The sequence below is a fragment of the Stegostoma tigrinum genome, chromosome 11 (assembly GCF_030684315.1).
Source record: "Stegostoma tigrinum isolate sSteTig4 chromosome 11, sSteTig4.hap1, whole genome shotgun sequence".
Taxonomy (NCBI): Eukaryota; Metazoa; Chordata; class Chondrichthyes; order Orectolobiformes; family Stegostomatidae; genus Stegostoma; species Stegostoma tigrinum.
The window spans coordinates 65,688,527-65,707,093 of record NC_081364.1 but is presented as its reverse complement, the minus strand read 5'-3'; the positions used below and the strand labels follow the sequence as shown (position 1 = coordinate 65,707,093).

Here is an 18,567-nt window from a genome sequence, read left to right as displayed (position 1 = left end):
AAGTTCACCCACCTTAGTCCGGACGCTCCTGGCATTGAAGTAGACACACTTCAAACCAACTTCTTTCTTGCCCGTGCCATCTTGCTTCCCTGAAACTTTATTTCGGACCACCCTAATCTCGAACTACAATTTTGGTGCCCATCCGCCTGCTGAATTAGTTTAAACCCACCCGAATAGCCTTAGTAAATTTCCCCCCCAGGATATCGGTACCCCTCTGGTTCAGGTGAAGACCATCTTGCTTGTAAAGGTCCCACCTACCCCAGAAACAGCCCCAATTATCCAAGAATCCAAAACCCTCCCTCCTGCACCATCCCTGTAGCCACGTGTTCAACTCCTCTCTCTCCCTATTCCTCACCTCACTAGCACGTGGCACAGGCAACAAACCAGAGACAACAACTCTGTTAGTCCTAGCTCTCAGCTTCCATCCTAGCTCCCCGAATTTCTGCCTTAAATCCCCATCTCTCTTCCTACCTATGTCGTTGGTGCCAATGTGGACCACGACTTGGGGCTGCTCTCCCTCCCCCTTAAGGATCCCAAAAACACGATCAGAGACGTAAGGGAATGGAACGCTTTGCCTGCAACGGTAGTAGATTTGCCAACTTTAGGTACATTTAAGTGGTCATTGGACAAGCATATGGACGTACATGGAATAGTGTAGGTTAGATGGGCTTGAGATCGGTATGACAGGTCGGCACAACATCGAGGGCCGAAGGGCCTGTACTGTGCCGTAATGTTCCATGTTCTATGTAGCACAGAAACAGAACATTCGGTCCAATCAGTCTATGCTGAACATAATCCCAAACTAAACTAGTCCCACCGGCCTGCTCCTGACACACATCCCTCAACTTTTCCTATTCATGTACTTATCCAAATGTCTTTTAAATATTGCAATTGTACCCAAACCCAGCACTTCCACATGCAAACCACTCTCTCTATAAAAAAAAATTGCCCCTCATGTCTTTTTTAAATCTCTCTCCTGTCATCTTAAAAATGTGTCCCCTAGTCTTGAAATCTCCCATCATAGGGAAAAGACAACTACCATTAACTCTCTCTATACCTCTCGCTATTTTATAAACTTTTATCAGGTTGCTTTTAACCTCCTACAATCCAGTGGAAAAAGTCCCAGCCTATCCAGCCTTTCATTATAACTCAACCTTCCATACCCAGCAATAACCTGGTAAATCTCGTCTGAACTGTCTACAGTTTAATAATATCCTTCCTCGAACTGGACACAGTATTCCATTGGTCTATAGATGTGAGGCTTGAAAAGCACAGCAGGTCAGACAGCATCAGAGGAGCAGAAAAGTCAATGTTTCAGGACAGATGAGGGCCTTTGGCCCAAAGCGTTGACTTTTCTGCCCCTCTGATGATGTCTGACATGCTGTGCCTTTCCAGCCTCACACCTGTAGACTCTGGCTTCCAGCATCAGCAGTCCTTATTATCTCCACAGTATACCAATGGCCTGTCCAATTTCAATATGACTTCCTAACTCCTATACTCACAGGACTGAACAATGAAGGCAAATGTGCCAAACACCTTTTTAACCACCCCTTCTGTATGTGATGCATACTTCAAAATATTATGTACCTACACCCCTGGGTCCCTTGCATTTACCTAGATTGAACTCCATCTGCCATCTTTCAGCCCATTGGCCCATTTGATCAAGACCCCTTTGTAATCTTAGAAAACCTCCTTTGCTGTCTACTATTGCCACCAATTTTGGTTGCGTTTGCAAATTTACTAACCATGCCATTTATGTTGTCATCCGAATCATTTATGTAAATCATAAACAAAAGAACTGATCCCAGTGGAATATCGCTGGTGACAGCCCTCCAGTCAGAAAAACAGCCCTCCACCACCACTCTGTGTCTCCTGCCTTTAAGTCAATAATGCAATCAATTGTCAAGCTTGCCCCAAATCCCATGAGACCTGACTTTACTAATTAGTCTACCGTGTGGAACCTTATCCAAGGCTTTACTAAAATCCAAGTAAACAATGCGTATCACTCTTCCCTCATCAAACTTTTTGGCAACTTCCTCAAAAAAACTCAAATCAAGATTGTGAGGCAAATGTGGCTTAATGTCAAGTGTGATAAATTGACCACTGATTTTTCTCCTGCAAATTTCCATCAATTTTCATGTGCCTTGTGCTAACTTTGGGAGTGGGGTAAGTGGGAACAGTCCAGTAACTTTTTTTCCACGATTGATCTTTTCTCATTTAAATATCAGCAATATAGGTGGATAGCCAGGGACAGCCGATTCCAGCTCAGTTCAGTACCATGGCCAATAACCACTGCCAGTATCCTTACCAGCGGTTCAGCATTCCAATTCGCCCTTGCCACCAGTACAGATTATTTCCATTCCAGAGTTTTAAAGAAAGTGTCTGAGGATAATACAGATATTTTAGCTACAATCTCTTACTATTCCCTTGATTCAGAACCTATTGCTTTGATTAGAGAATTGCACATAACACTGCTGTTTAAGAAAGATGGGGTGCGAGGGTGGTGTAGAGAACCAGACAATTACAGATTAGTTAACATTTGATGTCAGAACATTTCTTGAGTCTATAATTAACGTTGGGTGGCTGAACACCTTGAAAACTTTTACCTGTTTGATGAACAGGATTTGTAAAGATTGGGATTACCTCATGAATCTGATTGAGCTTTGTGAAGTGGGAACTAAATTTTGTGGATAGAGAAATATCTGGGTTTTGTCGTGCCTCATAACTGACTGAGGTCAAGTTGAAATTTACGGAATTGAAAGTAATTGACCTGTTCTTGGTAATTGGCAGAATGAAAGGAAGGGGGCAGAAGTCAGAGTAATTGGGAGGTACGTTAATTGATGGCATGTGTGTAGTAATATCTTGTAATGATTTGCATTGGTTTACACTGTTGCTCTACTATTGGCTTTCTCATTGGAAATCCAGTGTTAATTAGAAAAATCTACAACTGTCAAAGTTTTGGGAAAGTCAAAGCTATTATCCATGGCCCTTGCCACTGGTTCCATCCTCCCCTCGTCTATCTTGAATCAGAATATTGGTAACTCCAATATGTTTAATTCTGAGTTGAAATTCTGGTATTTTCCTCGAAGGCATCTAAGCCACTTTAACTAATGTTGCTTCCCTCCTACCCCAGTTTCAGATTATCTGTGACTGAAACTCATCCATACCTCTCAGAAGGAGCAAGAGACCCTTGACACCATATCACAGTCGACCTTCAATTCACAGTTTACTTTTCTGGAGGGGGAAGTCATGCTAAACTTAGAAAATCACAGCACAGCAAACTGCATCACTCTCAGGTGGAAGATGTAAACTTAAGAGGCTTAAAGGAAAAAGTGTTTACTGCAATTAAGGCTTCAAAGGGTTTGATGCATAGTTTGTTGTGTTTGATCCTGATTCCTGTAATGATTGTAATCTCTGTAAATTAATACTGATGTTCAACTTAGCTTTTCTTCTTCCTCTCAGAACCTTGTCCATCTATTCTACTGCAACAACACATGGCAGACTTGCTTCGCTCTGACTCAGAAATGGCAGCCAGTTTCCTGAATAGTGTCCTCAACCAGCTGAACTGGGCCTTCTCAGAGTTCATTGGCATGATCCAGGAGGTAAGCACCCAGGCACCTTCACAGTAAACTCCAATCCTCTTGCCCATTCTACTCACCATCTCAGAGCACAGAAGTGCACATAACTTTCTGCAATACCCTATAATCTTGCAAATGGTAAGCAGCTAATGGTTCCTTACTCAGCACATCATACCCCATGTCATTTGTTAATCTGCTCTTTTGAATCTCCAAGGTTTTTATAGCAGAAGGCTTGTTTCTTCAGCTAAATTTTTGTTTCTGTGATATTTCTTTCTGGAGAGAATGCATCAAATCAGAAATATTTCTCTTGCCCCTTGTCCACCATTCCTATCCACCACCAAAGAATTGTTTCCACGTAAATGAAATCACTGCATTTGTGCCCTATGATATGGGATTCAGCGGACTCTAGCGTTTACCAAACGGGCTGTGGGAGTTGGCAGACTCTGGTGTTTGACTCCTGTAACTTGGGAATTGATGGGCCATGACATATACAAGATGTTCTTTTGATGTATTGATAGGTCCTTCTGAAGCCAACGGAATTAGAAACCAATCAGCTGTTTCGAATTTAGTATGTTTCAAGGTTATTAGTAATCTAATATTGATGCAAGCTTGGGATACCAGACACTCGTGTGACTAATTGCCTGCTTTGTTGCTAAATCAAATCCATCTGTTTTTTTTTATTTACAGATCTGCTTTTAGTAAACAATCACTACCTTCACTTTCATCCCATTCTGTGCATTCAGACCAAACATCAATAAAATATGAGATGGGAAAATTGGCTAAGTGCGAGACACTTACTATTGCTCTTTATAAAAGCACTGATTACTCAACACATTAATATAGTACTGCTTTCACTAGCCCCAAGTGCAAACCGGTATTTCAATTTGGCATCCCATCCCAGAGCGTGGGAAGATGAACATTGAGAGCAGTGTTGGAGACAATCACAGTCAAGCACGTCAACCTCTTGTGAAGATGGCTTGAGCTTTACTGTTAAGTTTCTGATGTTGGATGCACCCAAAGCACACAATCAGGCTCTTACAAAAGGAATGCTCATGCTGGTGAAGCGGTTAGCACTCTTTCTGACAGAAACTGGGGTACAAAGGACAAATTACAAGGCAGTAATTGATCTGCCCAGTATCACCTCTTAATGTATGATGCATTATTCAATCTATACTGATCCCTATTACATTGTTTAGTCCCTGCACGAGTTCCCCAGCTATGCAGCTGAATGCACAGTCCCTCTTTATCCCCACTCTAGTGAGTATTAACTTGCTGTGTGTTATGTTATTTCATCAATCCGGTCCCATACATAAATCTGTAGCTCAAAGACAAAAGAGCAACTTATATTTATGTGGCACTTTTAACAAAGATAATGCCCCAGAAGAATAGATGGAGTTAATGGTGATTGCCTTTTCCCTAAGATGGAGGATTTCAAGACTAGGGGGTCACATTTTTAAGGTGAGTGGAGAGAGATTTTAAAAAGAAATGAGAGGCAATTTTTTTACACAGAGGTTGGTTTGAGTGTGGAATGAACTTGCTGAGGAAGTGGTAGATGTGGGTACAATTATAACATTTAAGAGACATTTAGATCGTTTCATGACTAGGAAAGGTTTGGAGGGATATGAGCCAGCACAGGTAAGTGGGACTAATTTAGTTTGAGATTATGTTCACCATGGTCTGTTTCTTTGCTGTATGACCATATGACTATGAGAGAAACAGTGGCCAATCAGATTCAGCAACACAACCAAAAAAAAAGCGTGGTGCCATGAGAACATAAGGGTCATAGGAGAATAGGAAGAGGCCGTTTATCCCCTTACGTTCAGTGGAGCGTTGGCTGATCTGCAACTCAATTTCATAAATGTGCCTTTTCCTCCTACTCCTTAGATTTTTGTCAATCAAAACTACTATCTATTTCAGATTAACAGTTGGGCCAGTTTCTGCTCAGGAAGGAAATCCCAAACTTCTGTCACTCATCGTGTGTCAGGGTCTTTTGTAATGTCACTCCTGAAAGACCTACCACTAACTTTCAGACTCTTTCCCTACCCCCCAGCCTGCAGATGTGGTTGCTGTCTTTCTTACCCTGTCAGAAGGAGTGAGCTGTAAAGAGTAGGGCCACGATGACTGGAGGCTTTGTCATGAATGATGGAATAGAAGATGAGCCAAGATGCACAGGGGCCTCCAGTTGGAGGATGTATTGCCTTGAACCAGATCTTGGGTAATAGGAAAATGCATCCATCAACCGTCAGAAAAAGGGACAGATGTTCATACAAAGGTTATTAAATTCCATTTCTTGGGGAACATGAGAATCAGAGAGATGATGTCAACATGGCTCATGGGTGATTTTGATAATGTGTGAGGCATGACGGTTATAAAATGGTGTCGCATAGGTAACTGGTGTGGGAAGTTACAGTAAGGTATGTTTGGAATATGATCAAGGATTTCACCTCAAAAGGATGGAGTCAGAACAAAGTATGATGTTTTTGCTCTAAGTTTTGTATAATGCAGTTCTCAGCCCTTCCAACTGCTTCATACGTCAAATTTGTTCAAACTCTATTCTTCCTCCTTTGGAATTTGGCTGTAGCTCTTGAAGATCTTTACTTTCAAAGGAAGCAGATGTGTAGAATTATATTGTGATTGTTATTAGCTCTCAAACCTTTTTAAAAGCAGCAGAGAGGGTCATGAAGATCTGAATCCCTTGATAACAAACACTCTCAAGGCATCGTGACTTCATGTGGAGTCTGGGAAGATGCACAGAATCCCAAACAGCCTGAATTTTAGGGGTCCAGTTTAGATTCTGAAGCAGATGGATGTAAATCCAAATGCTGACCATTGTCACATGATCTGTTTTCTTTGCTTGTAACAATGTAGGTCTAATGGTGTTCTGATAACTATGGATTTGAGTGATATTAGAGTCAGTGTGCAGTGATGTATCTCATCAAAGCAGTATCAGCAATGATGTTGTTTAAATGTGCTGTACAGTTGTTTAAACATTTTCCTTTTTATTACCCTGTCATTCAGTGCTTTTGTTTCGAACGATGGATTAGCATCAGTGTCAGCCTGTTGATTCCCCGCAACATAGCAATATTTTCCTCAGAGGAGTCCTAACATCATCTGCCTCTAAGCACATCTCAGCTCAGAGAAATGTTATAGGTCTGACACAGAGGTGCATTAGTGAAAGCATGGTGCAGCACAGTAGTTGTCCGGTGTGTAAAAACAAAGAGTGGTACTCTGTCATTGACACTCTCCATATGGCTAAAGTCAAGTTGGAGTTTGACGGAGCTGTGATTTAAGGAATGCAGACACTTTGGTGTGTGCATTCAGACATTCAATCACATCCTAAATGTGGAGGAACCTCCTATAGAATTCATCAGGAAGGATAGAGACAATAGGAACTGCTGATGCTGGAAGCCAGAGTCTGTTGGTGTGAGGCTGGGAAAGCGCAGCTGGTCAGACAGCACCTGAGCAGCAAGTGAGTCAATGTTTTGGGCCAAAACCAGTCTTGATGAAAGGTTTGAGCCTGAAACGTTGATTTACCTGCACCTCAGAAGCTGTCCAACCTGTTGTGCTTTTCCACCTTCATAAAGGATGAATGATGGGATCAGGCAGAACTGCCTTTTTAGTGGGGTCATTTCACATGTGGTCTTGTTCTCTCCCGTGCTTGGCCAACCCCAACTGGCTTGCAAGCCGCTGACTGCCATCTATGACAGGCTGACTGCACCAGGCTCCAGTCTGCCGACCACCAGCTGCCCTGCTCCATGTCTCCTGCCGGTTGCTTTGATCTTTGCTCGCTGATCGCCGGCCGTCCGGCTCCGCTTCAGGCCCGCTGGCAGTCCCGCGCTGGCCCCTCAGCTGCTGTAATGCTCTGGTGCCATTGCTGCCGTTCTCTCTACAAGCTAAATTTTAAAAAATATGAAAACAAAAAGGGAAGAATGAGAAAAGAAAGAGAAGCTGACAGAAAGTGTGAGCCTTGGGCTGAGCCTGACTGCTGCCTTCTCCGCCGCCACCATATTAGAGAAAAGTTTAAAATCAGGATTTGGGATGGCAAAGTTCACTAGAAGGGCAAAATGAAAAGAAGGAAGGCATGGGAACAGAAAAATAAAAAAAAAGAGATGGACTTGGTTTAATCCATCAGGGCAATTTCATTTTGATCCTTGTGGAAGTAGAATTCTCTCTGTCTGTTGATACAGCTATTCCCTTGTTGCAGTAGTTTCAGTTCACTGAGTAGCCAGATCCTTGTTGCAATCTTGAAGTAGCTTCTTTTTGTCCCTTCACACCGCTCTTTCCTTGTCCTGATAGATTCAGCAGGCAGCCGAACGGCCAGAGCGAAACTTTGTCGACAGTCGGCAGCTGAAGGTTTGTGCCACCTGCTTTGATCTTTCTGTGAGCTTGCTAAGGGTCCTGGAGATGACCATCACTCTTGTCCCTGAGATCTTCCTGAATTGGTCCAGACCATCCGCAGAACTGCTGCTGAGACGCCTTGCACAGGTACACTTCAAACCCAAAGATACATAAATCTTGGCAAAACAAGTTGCTGTCCCTTTGAGAATGTAGGTGCGTGTATGTGTGTGAGGGTGAGAGTATTTGCTTGTCACTAATAATCAGTTATCACAAAATAAGCTGAAGGCTGAAGCTTTCCAGTTATGTGTGTTGTGTTCTCAATGTGATTAAAGATTCTTTTCTGGAAATGACATAATTTCTGTGAATAATTATCATTCATTAATCTGGAGTCTGATTGTAAATGGACCACCGAACTAAGCCTCATATCTTTATGAGGAGCAATTGGTTCTTCTTGTTGATTTATATTTTTAGCTTCTGGTGTGTGTAGCGCTGCCTCCAGGGGATATGGAGCCCAGTGCAAATGATAAAGTGTAATCATCCAAAAACACCACTTATCCGTAGCGCCTCCAGCTCTTCTTTCTAATCCACAAGCGAAGGCTTCTGAGTCTGCAGGTGTAACTTTGCTGGCATTACCGTTCATTGCTGTCTCTCATACATTCCAGTCTCTCATACATTCCTCTTTTACTTCTTACGTGTAATTCAAATGGAGTTCAAACAAGGATTTTAAAAATCTCAGCAATCATGACTCCTTGCTGCTTTTAAACTGAACTGAAAATAAGAGGTCACACAATGCCAGTCTCAGTTATTGAAAGGTATTATATTGGCTTCCAGTTCCTCCCAGTTTGGGGATCACCAGAGCTTGGGGAGCAGGTAGCCCTATGTTAGAGACAGATTTTGCAGTGGGTCCTAGTGCCAGTTCCGTATCACTGGATTTTCACTCCAGTCCATGCCTAAACAGGCAGCCATTTCAGCAAGATATAGACATAAGCTTAGGAGTGAGCTTAGACTGCAACTGGCATGCTGTGTTCAGTTTGGTATCTTTGCTTCAGGAAAGATGATATTGTCATAAAGGGCATGCAGTGAAGGTTCCCAAGACTATCCCAAGGATAGCTGTACTGATCTAGAAGAGAGATGGGACAAACAGGGCCTATATTCTTGAGTTTTGAAAAATGAGAGGTGATCTTATTAAAACTTACAAAACACTTAGAGACTGGGCGATGCAGGTAAGATGTTTCCCCATTGGTTGGGAAGTCTAACTGGGGCACAATTTATAAATAAGGGGGAGGGTGCCACTTATGCTCAAAATGAGGAGAAATCTTTTTACTCAGAGGGGTGTGAACCTTTTGAATTCTGTACTGCAAAGGGTGATATGTTCAATGCTAGATTTCTGGTTATTGATCTCTACAGTGGTATACAAGGGTTATAGGAATGGGGTGAGTAAAAAGCATTGCTGTGTTTGATTAGTCGTGATCATATTAACTGGTGGAGCAGGCTTGATAGGCTGAATAGGCTGCCTGTGTTTCTGTGCTCCTAAATTTGGGAATGAGAATATGAAAATGAGATGCCAGAGTTAAAATCCCCCCCAGATGTAAACGAAGTTAAGTTTGCCAAATGCCAAGAGGGATCGAGTTCCGGAACCAAGAGGTTATGCTGCAGCTGTACAAAACTCTGGTGCGGCCGCACTTGGAGTATTGCGTACAGTTCTGGTCACCGCATTATAAGAAGGATGTGAAAGCTTTGGAAAGGGTGCAGAGGAGATTTACTAGGATGTTGCCTGGTATGGAGGGAAGGTGTTACGAGGAAAGGCTGAGGGACTTGAGGCTGTTTTCATTAGAAGAAGGTTGAGAGGTGACTTAATTGAAACATATAAAATAATCAGAGGGTTCGATAGGGTGGATAGGGAGAGCCTTTTTCCTAGGATGGTGACGGCCAGCACAAGGGGGCATAGCTTTAAATTGAGGGGCGAAAGATATAGGACAGATATCAGAGGCGGTTTCTTTACTCAGAGAGTAGTAAGGGAATGGAACGCTTTGCTTGCAACGGTAGTAGATTCGCCAACTTTAGGTACATTTAAGTCGTCATTGGATAAGCATATGGACGTACATGGATTAGTGTCAGTTAGATGGGCTTGAGATCGGTATGACAGGTCGGCACAACATCGAGGGCCGAAGGGCCTGTACTGTGCTGTAATGCTCTATGTTAACATAGCTTACAGGAGCATTGTAATGTAGACACCAAACCAAATGAGGAGATGTTGGGTATGATGATCAAAAGCTTAGACAAAAATGTAGCTTTTAGGGTAGCTTTTCTTGTCTCAACTTGCAATCACGTTGCTCATTCACGGAAAGATCAAGCATGTGTTCAAGTTGTAACAGTAGATGGGTTTACTGATATATTACTTGTTTGGTGCTGTGGTTCTTGCTGTGTTACATTTGCCTCAGTGAATGTGGTCACCTTTTGATGTTAATATGTAGTGTATCAGAACAATTTAGCCGAAGAGACGTGTGCCATGTTATTATGTTTAACCAGACTTCAGATGATCTAGTCCCATTGGAGATTGCTATAGTAGATAGGTGTTTAAGCAAAACTGATGATCAGTGTGATATTTTAGGTATCTGATCTCATGAACCATCCTTGCAGTGTGTCAGAAATAATGGACTAATGTAGAAAAATGTTTATAATGTAGAAATTATACCAATAAATATGTATTGCGACTCCTATTGCTCAGCCTTTAACAGAACCGCAGGCCTTTGGAACTCATCACCTTTGTCATGTTTTTCTTCTAGGCACAATCTTCAAACTTTGAATATCTAATCACTACTTCCTGATTGACGAAATCTCATTGTTCTTGATAGTTTATCAGTAAAGATAAATGTCACCACTGTGTTTATGTGGTGTTTTGATCCTCATGTACCAATGGGGGGAAATAAAAGCCACGCAGTGGGACCATGCAGTAAGCTTTTGTAAGATGCTTTTAATTTACTTCAGATCTAGCCCTTGAGGATCAGCAACAGAACCGTACTTACTAATTCACTTAAACTTGTATTCTCAAAATCCTCACTGTCTGGTCTCTGTCCCTGTGTTTAGGCAACTGCTTCTCCACCACACCCTTGCCTCCTGTTTTGATGCCCTAGGTTTTCCCTGTGCCCTATACATCCTGTCCTATCTTGCCCCACCGCCCAAAAGAGGATTCATTGTTGTTATCCTAGCTGTGCCCTGTCTTTGCTTTTGAGGTGCATTGGATGCAGGCCTGAGGGAACACAGCTGACAACTGTCTAAACCATTCACTGCCAGATTTGTTTGGATCACATAAAAAACCCCATTGTGTGCTGCTTTCATCTTTAAAACAGCTCATTAATTCAGGATCGCCCTTGAATGTCAAGATAACTGCCAGCTTCTTTTATGTACTATAAATCTTAAACCCTTCTCCCCATCAACCTTCACATCCAACATAATTGTGAGGAGCTCATGGACTGCTTTGTCTCTAAGATGTGATCAACTGACTGATCCATTCCTTGATCCCTCTAGTCCACTTCTCTCAGAAAAAATATAATTCTTAATTTGCTGTCCATCCTATCTCCATCCTCCCTTTCCTGTCCGAAGTTCTAGAACTTGTTATTGTTTCCCAATTTCATTCCCTTGTTTCCATGTTTCAGTCCCTGTGATAGTATCAAAACAAGTCCAGTCAAATTCATTGATGATATTCTGTTTGATTGTGACAAAAGTGGACATTTTCTCCTTGTCCTTTGAGAACGTAACCATCTTTCACCTCTCCACCATTGTCCAGCTGGGTGGGACTGCTTTCAATTGGTTCTACGCAGAAACTTGTTTGCAGTAGATTTCCTTCCTGGTCCCGCATCATTAGATCCTTCGGGAACACTGGAGGTGACTGTGGCTTCCTCCAATTCCCATCTACATGCTGCTGCTTGTTGACGTCATTCTAAAGCGTAGTGTTCATTTTCACCTGTACACCAATGACACCCAGCTCTACTCACCACTTGCTAACTTGACTTCCATATCTGGGACCTTGGATTCTCTTCAGCAAACTAAATTAATGAATCTTTTGAGTTTTTACAAAGAAGCAGCAGCTTCTTGATAATTTACTGAACTCAGCTCTGTATCACAACTAGGCCATTAAACTCTTAGATAACAAGGCGGAGAGCTTGATAAACATAGCAGGCCAGGCAGCATCAGAGGAGCAGGAAGCCTGACATTTCGGGCCTAGACCCTTCTTCAGAAATGAGGGAGGGGAAGGGGGTTCTGAAAGAAATAGGGAGGGAGGCGGAGGCGGATAGAAGATGGATAGAGAAGAAGATAGGTGGAGAGGAGACAGACAGATCAAAGAGGCGGGGATGGAGCCAGTAAAGGTGAGTGTAGTTGGGAAGTTAGGGAGGGGATAGGTCAGCCCACAGAGGATGGACAGGTCTAGGGTGCGGAATGCGGTTAGTAGGTCGGAGATGGGGGTGGGGCTTGAGGTGGGAGGAGGGGATAGGTGGAAGAAAGGACAGGTTAGGGAGGCAGGGACAACTTCCCCTACTCTTCTCTCTCCCCCCTCCCCACCACCCAATTCCTGAAGAAGGGCCTAGGCCCGAAACATCAGCTTTCCTGCTCCTCTGATGCTGCCTGGTCTGCTGTGTTCATCCAGCTCTACACCTTGTTATCTCAGATTCTCCAGCATCTGCAGTTCCTGCTATCCCATTAAACCCTTCACAGTTTTGAGAGGACACAACCTGAACATTTTCGGTCACCGTTACATTGACAAAAATGGCATAACAGCCTAGGAATCTTCAGTTAGTGACCTTGTGCTGAAAGCTCCCTGTCATTTAATTCGTATGTCTGTGTACAGATGAGAATAATTCAACTGATATAGAGTACAAGAGATACAAGGCATTGATTTAATCACTGGATTTGAATGACTGCCATAAACTATTGAAATGCCGCTCTTGTTTATGATCTACTCTGTAGATGTTAATTAAATTCTGGATTAATTATTCCCCACACACTACAGTTCATTGTTTTTCATTGTCTTGTCCCTTTGTCTCAGCACTCTTGTTTCAGTTGTTGACTTTATGTGAATGTTCAGGTTCAATGTTAATGTGTGATTTGTGATGTTGCTGAGCCATGCCATCTGCAGCTGTGCATTTAAAAGTGTGAAATATGTAATTCACCCATATTTTGTAGTATATTTGCTATATGAGGCAGCATTGGCAAAATTTTAGTTGAGTTGTAGGCATTAGGAGTTAACCTACTGGGAGTTGGACTCTGGGCTGTATCACACACATGATTACCACATAACATTTGACCTGCTTTCCTACAACAATCAGGTCAAGCTGTTTGGTAAGATAGCAAGAGAGGAAACAATTTTTCTAAGAGAGCCATTGCAGTAGAAAAGGAAATGCATGCGTGTGTCCAGACAAGAGAACTCAAAAGGTAGAGTTTGATTCTCGGGCAGCCTGACAGTGGCACACTATCTTGCTGCAGTCACAGTGTTGTTTTCCATTTGCTGATTTTTCTCTGTCCACCTCCTCGAAAGGTGTTTAATTGGAATCACAAAGATCCAGTCGGGAGCTCAGTACTCTGCTCAACTGCTCATTTTTCATTAGAACCTCAGCTGCAAATAGTCTGACGCTGGGCACAGTCACAGCAGAGCTTGATCCTGATTCTGTCCGTGCCCACTGCCTACTGAAACTCACTTCCCAGCATGAGGCTCTGAGAAGTACTCAAAAACAAGGGTTTGCTTGGCTCAGGGCTAGTGAATAGCACTTGCATTGCTACCTGTGCTTAGATCAGCTAACTTAGCACAACTACTCTTGAGGATTGAACTCAGTCTATATAGGCTTAGCAACAATAGATTATTACTTGTGGGTGTGTAAAACTTTCAAAAATTTAAAGAAAAGATTTATATTTATGCAGCCTCTTTCATGACCTGAGGATATCCCAATGAATTCTGTAGCCAGAAGGCAGGAAAAATTTCAAGGCTTTTGTAAGCCTTTATATGGCCCCTGTTAATGCTCATTTGTTTGGAACCTGTGCTAAGAGAGCAAAGAAAGCAGCAGAACAGATCATTGAGAAGAGAAAGTAAAATATAAACTATCTGCAACTATTCAATGAATAACTCGTCTTTTTGGAAAGAAAAATATGCCTTTGCAGTTTAGTTGCTGTTATAAAATAGAAATATGACAGTCAGAAATATGACATAGCAAAATTCCACTTACACCATTTTGGGTTGAGGGACAAATGCCACCAGAGAGAATTCTCCTCCTCTCTCATAGTCTCGTGGGACATGTCCAGAACATTGGAGAAAGTAGACTGGGTCTCACATTTAGCATCTTCTCAACAAGGCAAAACCTCTGACACTGCAGTCCTCCTGCAACACTGCACTGGGTATGTTGGTCTAGATTACGTGCTGAAGTCTCTGGAGTGGGATTTGTACCTACAAGTTACTGATTCAGAGGCAAAAGTGCTACCAACTGAAGTACGGTCAAATATCTGCTACCCATAAATGTTAAATCGACACACCGGCTCAATCTGTCAGACAATCATTGTTTAATCTTCTGTACCTATATTTCACAAAAAAACTCTAGGACTGAAGTGATTTGGTTTGCCTTGGCACAGTGCACCGTCAAACGGATTGAGCTTCCTATGAAAGTTGGTACAGTGCTTAAACAATGAAGAAATTGGCTGTGGAAAGTTTTGTCAAATTATCCTCAGCCCTTTGTAAGTTCTCTTCCAGTTTAAAGCACTCTGTCTGTCCATTACATATTGCATCCTTATAATGCTACTCATTTAATACTATGGACTGGACCTTTTACTGTAACCTTGCTGGATGCAGCCCCAGGCAGCATCACAAATATTCATCACTCAAACAGCATGTGTTAGTAACAGCTGATTACAATATGTGCTAGCTGGGTTTGGATTTTTGGATTAAAATGAATGTGTTAATCATCTTCAATTCTAGCTTCAAGTCTTACTAGTACCAGCTGTGGATCCAAACAAATCCAAACAGGTTAAAAATACTCTTTACTTTCATCGATACAGTGAAATTGTTTGATTTACAATGCTCGCTTATTGCTGAAACAACCAGTCTGGGACACGTCCTTGATTCCGATGTTCTGGTCAGTTTGTCTCAGCTGAACACTGGCTGACCTGGGGGAGGGCCCATAAAGTCCCCATCAGCAATCAAGTTAATTTCATTAAGAAGCTGCATCTGTAATGTAAAGGTCTAATGAAATGGAATAGACAGCTAAGTCAGAGAGGAGAACACAACCAGATGACCCATTGTTTTTCCTGTTCTGATGATTACAGGATGAGAAAGAGGTTTCCTGGTGGGTGCTGAGATGCAGCCTAAGATTGTCCAGCAGTTATAAAATAAGATATAGTACTGGAATCAACACAAGACATTTTAGGTGCTGTCAGCTCATTGCAAATTCATCATACAGACAATAGGAAGCCCACTCCAACCACCACATAGAGAAGCTACCTATGAGTAGTCAAGTAAATATACTACAAAGGGATGGAATAGAAAACACTGGTTGGACAGTTCAGTCTGCCAAATTACCACTCAGATAGCCAAGTTGGAAATTGCCCCCATTGTGTGATCTTAAGCTAATAGCCATGGTGTCCATTCTGTATTATTGCATGTCTTTCGGTTAATAGGTAACAGAGTTACACCAGATATATTGCATGGCGGCCATAGTACCAAACTGTGAAGCCGGAGATTTGAGAGTTCATATCCTGTCATGATAACTTGGATTAAATAGCAAATGACCACAACTATCCTAAAAATCCCAACTAGCCTTCCTGGAGATCAGATATCACATTAGGTCTTCCTCACTTGCTAGGTTAGAAGAAATTACAACCAAGGAACAGACTCATACAGAAGTTTTCAGTGCAATAAATGTCACCCAATAACTCTTGGTGTTAATCTCATAGCTGGATTTGGCTTCCTTTTGGTGGAACAATATTCTACATAATAAAGTTCTGAGTATCTGTCTGAAGTCACATATCAATACCGTTTCATGTAGGAAGAATCTATGGTGTTGTAGGATTGGAGGGGACTGCAATATGGGATGATTACTGTCAGCAAAGCTCATCATGGTATTTTCATTTCTGGGCCTTGGACACCACGGATTTCTTCACAACATTCCCTCCTCAATCTTTTCCACCTGCCTGTAGCTTTCAATATAGTCAGTCACGCCATCTTCCTCTCTAATCATACGATCGTGTAGAGTCGCACTCACTGGGTCCCATTCCTATCTGTAACCAATTGTAGCCAGTTTCGTGCTCTTCCTCCCACCCCTGTACAGTTACCTAAGGATCAATTCGTGGTCTCTTCCTTTTTCTCAATTTCAAGTTACCCCTTGGCCACACGATCTGAAGCAAAGGTTCTTTTTCCCATATACACTGGCAACACTCATCTGTACCTCACCACCACATATCAAAACTCCTCCACTGCTTCCAAGTTGTCAGATTACTTGTGAAACATTCAGAATTGGTTAAGCACAAGTTTTCTCTGAAGTAATTAACTGTAGTCACTGCTGCAATCTCTAATCCCTAGCTGTCAACTCCATTCCTCTCCCTGGGAAACTTCAGAGACCGAATCAGATTGTTGACAACTTTGATACAATGTTAAAACTTAGTGAGTTACGGACATACACTAACACTGAAACTGCCTGCTGCCAACTCCATACCATTGCCCATCTTCATCCCTATGACTACTCATCAGTTACTGAAAGCTTTGTCCAAATTCTGTGATATGTAGACTTGACTATTCTGATGCACCCAAGTCTAGTTTCCCTGTTTCTACCCAACAAAAACTTGAAGTTGTCCACACTGTGTTGTCTCTGTCGTTGTATACATAAAGTCCCTTTTATCTAGTAATCCAGTGCTGCTTTTATCCTACATCGATTCCAGCCAAGCAGTACTTCAATTTTAAAATTCTCCATCCTGTTTTCAAGTATTTAATTGTAGCCAATTTGTTGTTGCTTCTGACCCGAACAGTCTCTCTTTGCTTTCCTGTGCACCCTCACAGCCAACCCCAAGGCATTACTAAAAGGAGAAATGTATTGATGGATCTTGCACTCATCAAGGCAAATGCAAGAATGCCAAATCTCAAACAATCAAAATTTATGCTACAGGGGGAGAGGGTGCAGTTTGATTGGCAAGTCAGCGTTGTCAATGTTGAAGCCACCAGGGCTATTCCCTCCAATTATTTACAAGATAATGAAGGTAAAGACATCTATTTGAAGGCTGGGCAATTGATATATTCTGTCACTGACCTGTTACCCCAATAAGCAAAAGAGAGGACAAATTGAATTCATACCTTCATTTTAGCTTTCGTTCAGTCCTATACCTCATCAGACTGAAGCACAGTCCTGGTCTGCATGACTCCATCTGTGTGAACCTGGAAAATGAAAGTGGCTCAGTGGGTAACACTGTTGCCTTGCAGAATCAGGGACCTGGGTTCAGTTCCATCTTCGGGCAATTGCCTGTGTGGAATTTACATGTTCTCCTGTGTCTACATGGGTTTCCTCTGGGTGCTCCGGTTTCCTCCCACAGTTCAAAGATGTACAGGCGAGTGGATTAGCCATGATATATTACCCATAGTGACCAGGGATGTTCAGGTTAGGTGGATTAGCCATGGGAAATGCAGGGTTGAAGGGTCTTCGGAGAGTCAGTGTAGACTTGATTGGCTGAATAGCCTGCTTCCACACGTTAAGGATTTTATGATTCTATGGTGTGTTTTCCCTAACATGCTTCACATCATCTGGCTTGGATGAGAGTTGACCTACAAATTAAGTCCTGAGAAAGTAAGGGTCAATTTCAGACTCTCGGACCTTGAAATCTGTAGTTCCAACTGCGCCCTAAAATATTGCAGGCTGATGTGAATGAAAGTGACAACATAGTGATATTAAACAATCAGGAGTGCAGAATAAAAGGAGAGGATCTTTTTTAATTATTTCACGGAGTGAGAGCAAAGTTAACATCTGTTATTCATCCTTAATTATCCTTGAGAAGTTGTTGATGAGCTTCTGTCTTGAACAATGTCAGTCCATTAGTTATAGATATACCCAGTGCAGTTGGGAATATTTTGATCTGGTTTTAAATGCAATGTCAAGATGCTGTGTGACTTGAAGGGAAAATTAAAAATAGTAGTATTGTCGTATATCTACTGTCCTGCTCGGTGTACCGGTCAAAGGTTTGGAAGATGCTTTCGAAGGAGGCTTGACAAGTTGCTGCAGTTCATTTTGTCCATTGAACACATTGCTGCAAATGCAGGCCAGTTTTGGAGAGAGTGAATGTCGAATATGGAGAATGGGGCATTAGTCAAGCGAGAAATTTTGTCCCAAATATTGTTGAGCTTCTTGAGTGTTGTTGGAGATGCAGTCATCCAGCCAAGTGGAGAATATTCTGTCAGATTTCTGGCCTCTGCTTTGCAGATGGCAAGCAAGCCAGTTAATTATCCTACAAAGAATGGGAAATGAAAAGCTGAGCTGCTTTGATGAAGGCTGTGCGTTTTATTTAATAACCCTTGGAGATTTTGTCTAATTAGTGCTCATTTGATCTTCCACAGCTAATAAACCAAGTATTGAACCGAGTTACGGCTGAAAAGAACCTCTTTGACCGTGTTGTCAATCTGCGCTTACCTGGT

At 42.2% G+C, this 18,567-nt stretch overlaps 1 protein-coding gene across 1 annotated transcript in view; it reads left to right on the top strand.

The window, feature by feature from the left end:
- Positions 1 to 18,567, top strand: part of LOC125460234 (E3 ubiquitin-protein ligase RNF123) — a 334,824-nt gene that overhangs the window by 190,447 nt on the left and 125,810 nt on the right. Inside the window, exons 32-34 of the mRNA XM_048547433.2 lie at positions 3,463 to 3,602; positions 7,875 to 8,063; positions 18,490 to 18,565. Coding sequence (XP_048403390.1) covers positions 3,463 to 3,602; positions 7,875 to 8,063; positions 18,490 to 18,565 — 405 coding nt within the window. The remainder of the gene's footprint in view (positions 1 to 3,462; positions 3,603 to 7,874; positions 8,064 to 18,489; positions 18,566 to 18,567) is intronic.